This window comes from Calypte anna, chromosome 5A, assembly GCF_003957555.1.
Source record: "Calypte anna isolate BGI_N300 chromosome 5A, bCalAnn1_v1.p, whole genome shotgun sequence".
NCBI classification, from domain to species: domain Eukaryota; kingdom Metazoa; phylum Chordata; class Aves; order Apodiformes; family Trochilidae; genus Calypte; species Calypte anna.
Window position 1 is genome coordinate 37885032 of NC_044251.1, and position 12183 is coordinate 37897214.

The window sequence follows — 12183 nt, forward strand, 5'->3', positions numbered from 1 at the left end:
CATGGCTTGCATCATGGTTGTAAACATTGTACACTAACTCACATTGCCTTTTAACCTCCATGTGTGATATAGCTATGGTATCAGATCGTTATCTGATTACTAATTAATATGTTTTTCCTGGAGTAAATTTTAAAGCTTACTTATGTCAAAGTTATCCATAACATGAAGGCTTGTAGAAAGTGGCTTAAAAACTGTTTTTAAAAATCCCTATTTAGCATTAGTGTATTTTAAAAAATGCCTCCACTAGAAAACTTAGAGGTATTTAAGTATCTACTGATGTTAAAAACAGGTGTATTATGAATCTGTCACTGAAAAAACAACACTGCAAAAAATCCCACAAACAGAAAATGTGCTAAGATAATGAGCCCCATGAATTACAACCTTTGTAGACTTGAGGCAATGTACAAAAGTGTAACAGCAGAATAGGGGTAGAAAAGGCTGCAGTCTCTTGTGGGCTCTTCTGCAGTCCCTACAAAGTTTTTATTAAGCAAAGAGCTTTGTGAAGGAAAAGGATAAATCTTCATCACAACAAAAGAGTTGTACTGTGGAATCTACATGAACATCCTGACACTCTGATTCTGTAATAGCCATGAAATACTTTAGAGGGATACAAGGCAAGAAACCAACTTGCAAGTTAATTAATAGGTGCTGATATATATGTTCTCTTTTGGGCAGGAGGATGGCTGGTGGCTGTTCTTTTAAAGGTCTGGAACATTTTAGTTGGAATCACTTGTTGCTTGCCAGTCATTGATTAGGGTGCTGCAGAACAGATTCCTCTTCTCATATCAGCTGCTTTCTCTGCTTAGCAGATGTTCTCAGTTCACCAGCTACACAGATAAGAATCATAGTTAAAATTTCCAAATCAGGAGTTCTCATCAGTCACCAAATAGGATTCAGTTCTTTTGAAGCCCTGATCTTGATTTTGAGTGCTTCTTCATGTATATAATCAAGTATACTTGATTCCTATAATGAAGAGAAAGACATATTAATCTTTGGGCTTCATTGTGCTAGAAAGAAGAAACTACTGCTATGGAAATGGGGTTTTATTTTGACTTAAGAATATTGACATGTTTTCTTTTTATGTTAGTAAAAGAAGAGTTATTGATATTGTAGTGTAGATCAAGATAAAGATACTTTATCTACTCAAATGTCTACTAACAATGAAATAGAGAAAGAAGACAATTTTTCTTCTTGCTACTACAATTTGGAATGGTTTGAACATCAGTATGCAGTTTGATTTTTCTTTAAGTGGTCAAAAAAGATCCATGTGTGGGTTTTCTCAATAGTGTTTTTAGGGACAGAAGGAAACAGCTATATCACATGTGTATAAAGTTTAACTACAGGCTATTTTGGAAGGTTTTGTTACCTTAAAAATACATATCTGAAGAGCTTGTTTGTAACTCTGCACTGATACATTCTTCTGAATAGATGTGCATTGGAAAAAAATGCTCATTTTCATGGAGAGTGAATGTTTAGAATTCTAGAGTTGTCTGCTAGGCCCTACAAAAAAAAAAAACCAAACCACATGGAAACTGACTCCAGAAACTTTTAAAATACAAATTGACATCCTCAGTTCTGTAAAAAAGTGGTTTATGACAGTCTAACTCAACCTCAGCAGCAGCAGCAGCCTTGTTCAATTCCTTTTTGAATGATGGTTGTGGTAAAGTGGCAAAGGCTGCTTTGAACAAAGTGAAGTGTGTTTAGCTGGGGTTCTGTGCTCCACTCTGTTTTAGTTTTTCTTTGGTTTTGCACTCTCTGTATCTGAATGTAAAGATAAAGCAGCAGTGCACACATCTGATTTCCTATAGTACTCTTTCTTGGCACATGTAATATCTTCAATTATTTCAACTGAAAAAAAAACCTACCAGATTTAATTTTTTTTTTTTAATCATTGTATTAGGAGGTACATGGTTTGCATAGTTTGTCAGGTCTCAGCCCAGCACAGCACCAGGTGTACATGCAACTTTACAGGTGAAGACAGTCCTTGTCATGGTTTTATGAGGTCACAGTTGTACATGTATATTAGTTAAATGTGTTCATGCATCCTAACCAGAGTTTCTAGTTTGTATTTTTTTTAAAAGTGTTGCTAATTTTGCTCCACACTACCTTACAAAGTGCATTCTACATTTTATCATATTTTTATTTAAGGAAAATTTCAAGAAGAACAAAAAGACTGACTTCAGTTCTTCATTTGTTCTGAATTGCTTAGTCAGCTGTAAGTCAGATGTTGTAGCTGGAAGCACAGAGGTGCTAAGCAGGAATGCCAGAGAGAACAGAAAATAAAACTCATTATTTTAAAAAATGGAAAATGTTCCTGTGCCAAATAGCTACTTTATTCTTCATTGTTCTGCTAACCTTTGTCTTTCTTCAATGTAAATGGCTGTTTACCCTACATAGGTAACTGTTCCACAAGAGAAAACACTTGCTGCAGTTTTATATTTATGTATAGTGTGAGTATTCCAACCTCAGAAAAAGAGTTTTAAAATGTGAAAATGTGATTTCAGAACTACAATAAATGAAGCACTTGATTAAAGTGTAAAACTTCAAGCTACTACTACTTTCCTGTGATACTGAAAATATTTAAGTAGGCAATATTCTGATGATTTGACTTATTACTACTTTATGTCTTCTACATTTAAAGATACTCTGTCTGATTCTATATAAAGAAAACAATTTTTATCAACTGCTGGATCTGAAGGAGGTAGAACCTCCCTGGCAGCATGCATCTCCCTTGAAAACTCCACTTATTTGAAGCAGTTCTATTTTATGAATTTTTTTTTTTAAATTATTTTTTTCTTTTTTTTTTAAACTTAATTTTTTAAAGGGTTTTTGAAGAGAGTGAACACCCACCTTTGCTAAATGAGAAACAGCAACTGTATAAACCATTGCATGTCCCACGTGTTCCCAGGAAGTTAGTCCAGTCAGTACAGAGTATTACATTCCCAGTGCAGCGAACAGAAACAGGTGCAGTCTGTTTAATGATCATTCTGTGAGGATTTTGGATTATTTGTGTGTAAAAGAATGGGAACTCTGATAACAGATCTAGTGAACTACTCCTTCTGTGATAGCTGAAGCCAGGCTTTCCATGGAAGTTGGGTACTGACCTTGTCTTTATGTTTTGAGAATCTTCTCTGTCCACTTCCTCTCTTAATTGTGCAATGGGTTGAGTAACATGAGAGGCATCCCTAATGGCATAATCTTAGAAAAATCTGAAACATACCTTTAGCACTGTTTGCACAAATACTAAATATTAACTATTTTGTAGTAAATTAATTGCTAATCTAGTGTGATGTGTCCCTGCCCATGCAGGGAGGTTGGAACTAGATGATCTTTAAGGTCCCTTCCAACCCCAAACCATTCTGTGATTCTCTGGTTCTATTTTGTGATAGTTTTCTTTTAGCTTTCTATTAACAGGAAAATGTAGAAGCTTTGTTCCCAAATTAATTTGAACAAAGCCATGCTTTGGATACTTAATCCTGTTGCCAATATTAAGTAATGTTTGTTAATTTAGGGAGAGAAGAAAATGAAAAACCCGTGGAACTTTCAGTGGCCACCAGCAGTTCCTCCAGCCTTGCAGAGAATCCATCACAGGTATGCAGCTCTCAAACTGCAAAAGAATAAGTATATGTTGTCTATTTTATGTGACTGTTTTTAAATACTTCAAATATACCTGGTGCTATTATATCTTACATAAAACTTTCAACACTGTGACCAGGATGCTAATCTTGGTAAGCTGCTATTACTTGGAAGCCATAATAAAAATCTCTTTGGTGTAATTTCTAATTCAACTGAAAATGTGTATTTTAACAAAGTGCAAATGGTAGTCATAGTAAGCATTCTAATGCCAAACTTGAGCTGGACCATCTGTCCAATAATTTTCTATAAGAGTTTTTAAAATTTAGAATCAACTTGGTAGATTTATTTAGTTGCACGTGGCAAACTTTTGGAATTCTAGAGAAGGAACATAATCTTTTCTTACTGATTAATCATCAGCCATCTGCTCCATAGTGAGGGAATTCATAAAGGACTAAATGTGCAGGGTGCTGTACAGAACTACCTGCAGTTCACAGCTCAGTCCTGAGGTTTATCCAGGAACAAAAGTCTGGCTGAGAGTAATAAAACCACAAGCAGCATTGTTTTGAATGCTTGAGAACTCCACAACTATATTTCCCATCTCTCACCCATGAACAAATTGATCCTATGGCACTTTTTTAAAAGAAGTTGAAGTGTATTGCAGATTAATATCTTAAATATACCAACACAATGAACCAAACTGGGAGAAAGTTACAGAAACACATGCACTGTGTATGAAAACCCTAATAAAATACCATTAAGTGCAAGAACATTCATAGGCTGAAGAGATTGCTGGAGTACAAAGGGAGTTCTCAGATAAGGTGAGGCTATAGGAGATAAAATGCAGAGTTCCTCATTGTGTCCACTGTGCAGAAGTATGGTGGAATGTCTATACCAAAACCTGTCTTTATAAGGGACATCTCACTGGAGCTATTTAGGTAAATACGTTTTTATGTTGCCTGACCCCTAAAAAGTGGGGATTTCCACAGTCTAAGGAGAAACCAGAGTGATACTGCTGGTAGTAACTTCATACTCTGCCTTTTAAAAATTTTTCTTGCTGTGTTTTAGAAGTGACAATTTCACACTCTGCCTTATTTGGGTTTTTTGCTGTTTTAGATGGCTATTGACACTGAAGGGACCAATAACCCACAAATTGCCCAAGTTCCATCAATAACAACCTTACAAAACCAAATGCAATTCAGGTAACTTTTCTTTAATAAAGTAGTTTTCCTTCTTGAGATTGAGGCTTATGGAAGTAATGCATATTTAGACAAACAGTAACTTTTGTCTTTTAGACTGGTAATTCCTCCAAAGCAGATGACTTCCAATCAACAATTCCCATCAAATTCTGAAAATGCAGAAATAGGTAAAGTACCACTGTCATTTTTTTGATAGGTTGTGCTGTTACTGTGTGCTGCATCACATAACTATAACACAGAAAGTCCTAGGGGCCAAATATTCACTTTGATATTATGTGGGCCACCATTTCTTTTCCTTTTCTTCCTTGATAATTTAATTCAGACTGTGAGTGTAGCAGACAGCCAGTGTCCTAATTTAAACAGAGACTGAACTGCTGATTCTGCACTGTCCATTGCTAATGAAAGGAACTTTCCAGCATCTCTTGTAAATCCAAACTCTCTTCTCAAATTACCTGGGTAAAAAGAATTTGAAGTCCAGTCTGAAAATCTGCCCAGAAAGCATGAGAAAATCCAAAGAAAAGGGATACACTAAACTCAGTAATTTAGGAATCTTTAAGCATCAGAAAAAGGTTATTAAAAATGAAAATTAAGCATACAGAATGCTTACAGAAACAAACAGGGTGGTTACAAACACATGTCACTGAGCCTTCAGTTTAAATATTTATTTTCTAATTATACTGCCAACTTAGATGCATGTAAAAAAAAATAGTTGTTTTTTTTTTAATAAATGGATTTCTAATTCTTGGTCCTGAAACACAGGATCTTATCCCACAGTGCCTGAAACATTTCATGGTCTGAAGTTTAGAGAAGAGCATCTGATAACTTTCTTCTCATCTCACATCCTGGTTGTTTCCCTGCTTTTTAAGATGCAGTTTATTAGTGTAAATCAGTGTGAGTTTTATACTGTTTCCACCTGTTTTTTATGGGATAGTATCAGCACTTTCAGAGGGCAGTAGCTGGATTAGACAAACAGCACTTTCAGGGAAACATAGCAAGGTCTGAAGAATTTACCAAACTATCAAACAGCCTAAGCATGGATTTGATGATAGGAAATGGCAAAACAAGAGGTAACTATTTATGGGAATAGCTACAAAGTGGGTTATTATGAAAACTACAGTCAGAACACTTACCAGTAGCAATTCCAAGTTAGTAAACCATTCCCGAGGATTCTGTACCAGAGAGTAGTTTTTATTTGTGTGTTTAAAATAGTACAAGCAGAGCTGTCTTTTTTGCATAGCAAACCAAGAGGACAAATGTGGTGATAAAGACGCACAAGATCAACCAAAGAATTCTTCATTTATATCTCAAGTAAGCATTTCTTATGTCTTAAGTAATTATTTTTTTAGAACAGTCATGGGATCTTGACATATTTGTATCTATTGGCAAGAGGTAAGCCTCAGAAATTGGCAAAGTGACTCCTTATAGGATGAAAAGCCAGTCAGTGATTACTAATAGAGTTATCACTGCTTTTGATCATACCAGTGTTCTGTGGGCTTTTATGCTATCTTAAAAATAGGTTATGTAGGATGAGTATTCTATGTGCATTGTAGTCTTTGCATAAACTGATGTGTACCATTTTCATCAGTGTGAGATGATAAACCCCTTAAAAAAAAATGCATCTGAAACTCATTTTCCCCACAAAACTACAGTGAAAAGGCTCTGTGCTGGCTGCAGGGTCTGCATGGCTCCATTTGCCCAGATTTTACTGCCTGCCTGAATGGAAGATGGAGCTCAGCATCCCATAGTATTCAAGCCTGTTGTGTGCATGTACAGGTGATATGAAGATGTGTGTTCACACTGACCAGCAGCTAAGCACCACACAGCCACTTGTTCACCACGGGGTAGGGAAAAGAATCAGAAGGGTGAAGTGCAGGACTTTGTGTATTGAGATTAAGACAGTTTTGTAAGTGTAGCAAATGCCATGGAAAACAAAATAGGGAATTCATTCACTACATCCCACCAGCAGGCAGTTGTTCAGCCATTTGCAGAAACCTAGGGATTCATCACATGTAACATTTACTTGGGGAGACAGATGACAACTCCAAACATCTCCCCCTCCTCCCTCTTGCCTCCAGATTTTATTGCTGGGCACCTCCTATGGTGTGGAACATCCCTTTGGTCACCTGGGGTCCCAGCTGTGTCCCCTCCCAACTTTCTGTGCACCCCCAACCTTCTCACTGTCAGGGCAGCATGAGAAGCAGAAAAGGAGTTGTGTGAGCAGTGTCCAGCAATAACTAAAACATCCCTGGGCTATAAACACTGTTTTTGTCAGAAATTCAAAATAAAGCACCATGCAAGCTATGAACTCTCAGCCAAAACCAGCACAGAAGATGTAGTTTTACTTAGAATAGAATTGGCTGGGTTGGAAGGGACCTCAGAGATCATCAAGTCCAACCCTTGATCCACTCCCACTGCAGTTCTCAGCCCATGGCACTCAGTGCCACATCCAGGCTCTTTTCAAATATCTCCAGGGATGGAGAATCCACTACTTCCCTGGGTAGCCCATTCCAATGCCTGATCACCCTCTCCAGAAAGAAATTCTTTCTCATCTCCAACCTAAACCTCCCCTGGCACAACTTGAGACCCTGCCCTCTTGTCTTGCTGAGAGTTTCCTGGGAAAAGAGCCCAACCCCCCCCTGGCTCCAACCTCCTTTCAGGGAGTTGTAGAGAGTGATGAGGTCTCCCCTGAGCCTCCTCTTCTCCAGCCTCAACACCTCCAGCTCTCTCAGCCTCTCCTCACAGGATCTGTGCTTGAGAGTTGGGGGTAGTTCTCCTTTTCTGGCTGTCTCACTGCAGGCTGATGCCTGTAGACAACTTGTGGAGAACATCTTTAAAACAATATTGAGCCTGGTGAAGAAAATTGCTCCACAGAATCCAGGTGAACATTCTCATTCAACATTTTCTGAGGAAGAGGAAACATCTCAGTCACCTGAAATATATTCTGATGGTGGTGTTACTTTATTTCACTAGGGAGCATCAGGAGGATTCTAGTGTCACTTGTGAAGCAGTATGTTAAATCACACTTTGGAGTGAAATAGTTATTTTATTAAAAAACTGTTTTCAGTCAGTTTGTAAGATTCTGCATTTTTTGGGATGAAAATTTTCATATATGTTTTCACTAACAAGTCCATTTTAAATGAGATAAATTAAGGTTACTGTTTTAAGTGTGCTACTGTGAGCATTTTATTAAAATCCTTTTATCCTTAATGAAGAAAAAAACTATCCCCAAACCGTATAATAATTAAATTTATAGGCAAATGGAAAAATGATGTTTTGTGAAATTTTATATGCAACAACATTATTGTATATTTCTTTTTAATAGGAAACACATACATTTAAGTCAAATGAAGATAATGCTGACACGGAAGAAGAAAGTGCAGAACATTTTTTAAGAGCACCTGAAACACCTGAATTTGCAGGAAGGCTTGATTCAAAGGAGAAGAAAATTCAGTTAGCTAAAACACCTCCATTTGACTTGTGAGTCCAGCTTTTATTTTGATTTTGTACAAAGTTGTATTGGATTTTACTGTATAACCATTTTCACTGCTTTTGAAAGATACTACAGAAAGATTTCTTCTAGAAAACCCTTCTGAAAGTATTTTTTTTTCTGAGTTGGGCTAGGTAATTTGTTAGATTTTCTTACTATATCATTTCCACTTGAAGCTGTTCTGAAAGAGGGGGCTGCTTAGAAATATAAGAGACAAAGGTTCTTTGTAGCTCCTTCCCTAAAATTTTTGCCTTTTCCTGCAGTGATATTTATTAGACCACTTTCTAAATTCAAACCCTTTTTCTGTGAAAGGGTAGGGAACAGGTAAGAAGACCACCTCACTTGGCTTTGAAGAGTTGTGTTACTCATTCTGTGTTGCAATAATCAGCCTTTTGTGGAAGCTATGAAAAAGTGAAAAAACAAAACAAACAAACAAAAAGCACCACTTCTACTTCTAAAAATTGTTAATTTAGTTTCTTCCTTTCTGTCTTTATAGCATTCAGAGTTTAGGTTGTGAAGAAGGAACATCAAAATCTCCTGCTTTCCTTTCTCTCATGAACTTCACCCAGAAGTCACCTGGCTTTAATTTATTTGACTCTGCAGTGTTTGGGGCAGAAAATTCATCTGATGAGGTAAAAATCAGTACTTCTGATCAAATGTGAATCTTTCCTATATGGGCAAGATTGGATTTTGTGCAAATATTTAGAGGCTTTTGGTCAGAGTTGCTGGCTACCCTAGCAGAGTTCACAGCTCTCATGCCTGTCCTGTGAGTTTTCATCTTGATGAGGTGAGAAATCAAGAATTTTATTTTTTCACCTCTATTTTTCACAAAGTTGAGGAAAAGGAAGAAAGGGCTGTTTGGAGCATTGAAGAGCAAACACGAATTAGCTGTACTTGAATGGACAGGGTAGATAAGCAAATAATTGGAAAAGAGGAGGGAATCCAGGTCTTGGTCTTTCTTTACAGTTTCCCTAACCACAGTGCTCTAGATTAATTTTTATTTGGGGCTAATCAGTAGTTAATGGGGTATTCAGGACAGGTGTGTGTCAGTGCATAGAGCAGTGGTTGGGTATCACTCCCTGGCAATGTAGATTCAACCCCCATTATGGAAATAAGGGACTTGAACCCAGGTGTTTCCTATTCCAGTGAGTGTACTCAGTCTTGAGGTTATCAGATAAAAGCCAAAGAAGGGAAGGGGTGAAACTGTTTTAATGTGTGTCTGGCAAAAAGCATCAGCTGTGGGTAGGAGAGAGTAGGTTGGTGAGTAGTTTGTGAGTTGTTTAGGAATGAGGTAGGTATTAAGGCACCCAGTGCTGTCAGAACTCACGTTATTTTGTGCCTCAGTGGAAGAAACCAAGACTTTACTGGCATGTAGTAGTTATGTGGGTTTCTCTGAAGTTAGCTGAGAGTTTTGAAGGACTTAAGTATCTATCCTAAATCCAGCCTAAAAACTCCTCTTCAGAGTGGCAAGTGGTCATTCTGCTACTCTTTCTGCCAATATCAGGTCCCACCCAGTAGGCAGTAAGTATGTTTTTGCCTAGAGGTCTTGTAAGATGACAAACAGTTAAATATGTTGAATCTTTTCAGTTGGGAAAAAAAAAAAGCCACACCAGTAAATCATATTAGATTGTTCTCAATCTGTTATGGTTTTTTTTTTCCAAGAACAGAGGGAGTGTGCTTGCAGATACAAGCAAACATCATGAAACTGATCTCATCAGGGAGTGTACCTTGTCACTTGAGGGACTGATATATACGTTTAAATGCAGATTTGTGAAGGCTGCTAACTAACTTGCTGTCTTTCTCACCAAAAGAGAATGATTTTACTAAATATCAGCATTAAAGGTTAGCTGTGGTCTTTCTCATTTGTTAAATAAAATTCCTGTTTACATTTCAGACAGAGGAAAATTTTTCTATGGGAAACCTGAACCCTCTGTCCCCACAGAAAGATATTGGTAAGTCTGAAACTCAGATGTACTTGTGTATTCCAGCTGTTTTCTTATTGTGCTGATGTGACTGTCAGGCTCCTGATCCTGCTTAAGAGGGTACCTCTGGTTACCTAAAAGGATGTTCAGTTGTGATATGGTAGTTCCCTGGTTGTTGGTCTTCATTGGTGTTTTGCTGGCTTAAATCCTTCCCTGCATATTTGGCTTCACATGTCATGAAAAATAGAAATATGAGAGAGAAATAGGGATAGTGTTAGGTGAGCTTGAAGCCAACTGAGAGGAGTTGCAAGGGAGAAGAAAAATTTACTTGTCAAAGCTTTTTCACTGGTAAAAAGAATAGTTTTCTTAGTGTAAAAAGCTATAGTACTTAATAAATTTTTTTTTTTAAGTTGGGGCTACCAGCTTAGTGTGGGAAAGGGTATATCTGTTTGTTTTGGTTTTTTCTTTTGACTATGATGAAAATAAACCTTCCATTAAACTTCTGGAGAGACACAATGTAAAAATAGCAAAAGTGAGAGAGTGAGGAGAATCAGACTTTAACAGCACCTTCCTCTCATACAAAGTGAGTCCCACCTTTACACATTGTGTGAAATCCTGGCTTCAGTGAAATGAAATACCAAGTTTTCATTTTATCAATAAGATAAAAACTTAGTCTTGATCAAACACTTCCCTGAAGGGACCCTGTTATCCACTCTTTTGTTTGAGGTGCTTCAAGTGCAAAGCTACTTTTTGGAAGTTCTATGCATACATCATTGTTGAGAAAAGTGTGAATTTTATGCCACTAAATATAAAACAGGGGTGTTTTTCTGTCTGTAGCTCTGTTTCTCCAAGTCTTTTAGTGGTTGATCACGTTGTTCTATAGAGAAGAAAGAATCTGCAAGAACGTCCTTACAAAGACCTCTGTTGCTTAGTATTTGAAATATTTCAGCCAGCATATCATGCAGAAGTGTTTTGTTGTTCTAAATCACTCAAGTGCTTCACACTTCATTCTGTGTGGATTCTAATAATGCTTTCCTTGAAGTACCATTTCTAGTGCAGGAATAAACACAGCTGTAGCCTGATGCTCAGTGGGATGTTGGGAGTAGAATATTATTGAATAACTGTATTATGCTGCCTGCAGTATCCTTATGGTGAGATTTAATCTAATAATAAATGTAATATGTATTCCATGTAGGAAGCTTGTTTGGGAAATCAGAAGGTGAGGATGCATTTGCCTTTCCCTTCCCCTCGGAATCGACTTCTCATGCATTTGGTGATGGAAAGGATGACTTTAGTTTTCCATTTGCATTTGGACAGGATCAGAGATCATCACAGTCTCCTTCTGTGAAAGGTTTTCATTCTTCCTTACAAAATGCAAAGCCATTTACATTCTTTTGAATACCTTTGACTTCCTTTTAAATGAATTTCCTACTTAGCCTTGACAAATGTTTTCAGTATCTTAAGTTAAAATACAAAGCATTTCATCTTCTTTCATTCCTTGGAAGAATACATTATTAGAATTGCTGCAAGAGCCTATGTGTGTTTTCAATGCTATAGTTGCAGCTTCTGTTTTTCTTATCCATCTTCTAAATATGTTGTTTTTGTAAAATGTTATGATATGCTCTTGCTAAACTGGCACTTAGAAGCAGCATAAAAACCATCTTAAAGCAGTGTGTCAAGTTAATATAAAATCTGTGAGAGAGCATCTAAACTTAGAGTTGAGAGCTTTCAGCCTCTGAGATAACCAAAGCAACCTATTCCTATATTCCTATTCCTGTATTCCTATAAAGAGGAATTCTTTACTGTGGCAATAAAAGCTGGATTTGAGTTAAAGGCAGTGTTCTTAGATTAGCTGTTATACACATGTTTATACAATTTTTCAAATAAACATTTTCATTAATTTTACATGAATTTGTGTAGGTGTTTCTTCATAGCTGATGTGAAATAATGTTGCAGTTGTAATACTTAACCTTTAATTTCTGTTTTTCTAACTTGAGACACT

General features: G+C 36.9%; 1 protein-coding gene across 1 annotated transcript in view; it reads left to right on the forward strand.

Moving 5' to 3' along the window:
- C5AH14orf39 (chromosome 5A C14orf39 homolog) overlaps window positions 1-11850 on the forward strand; it is a 29371-nt gene extending 17521 nt beyond the window's left edge. The window contains exons 9-17 of the mRNA XM_030452370.1: window positions 2825-2964; window positions 3512-3591; window positions 4690-4775; window positions 4869-4939; window positions 6010-6080; window positions 8095-8249; window positions 8756-8891; window positions 10154-10211; window positions 11377-11850. Of these exons, the coding sequence (XP_030308230.1) occupies window positions 2825-2964; window positions 3512-3591; window positions 4690-4775; window positions 4869-4939; window positions 6010-6080; window positions 8095-8249; window positions 8756-8891; window positions 10154-10211; window positions 11377-11579 (1000 nt within the window). The 3' untranslated portion in view covers window positions 11580-11850. The remainder of the gene's footprint in view (window positions 1-2824; window positions 2965-3511; window positions 3592-4689; window positions 4776-4868; window positions 4940-6009; window positions 6081-8094; window positions 8250-8755; window positions 8892-10153; window positions 10212-11376) is intronic.
- The last annotated feature ends 333 nt before the right edge of the window (window positions 11851-12183 follow it).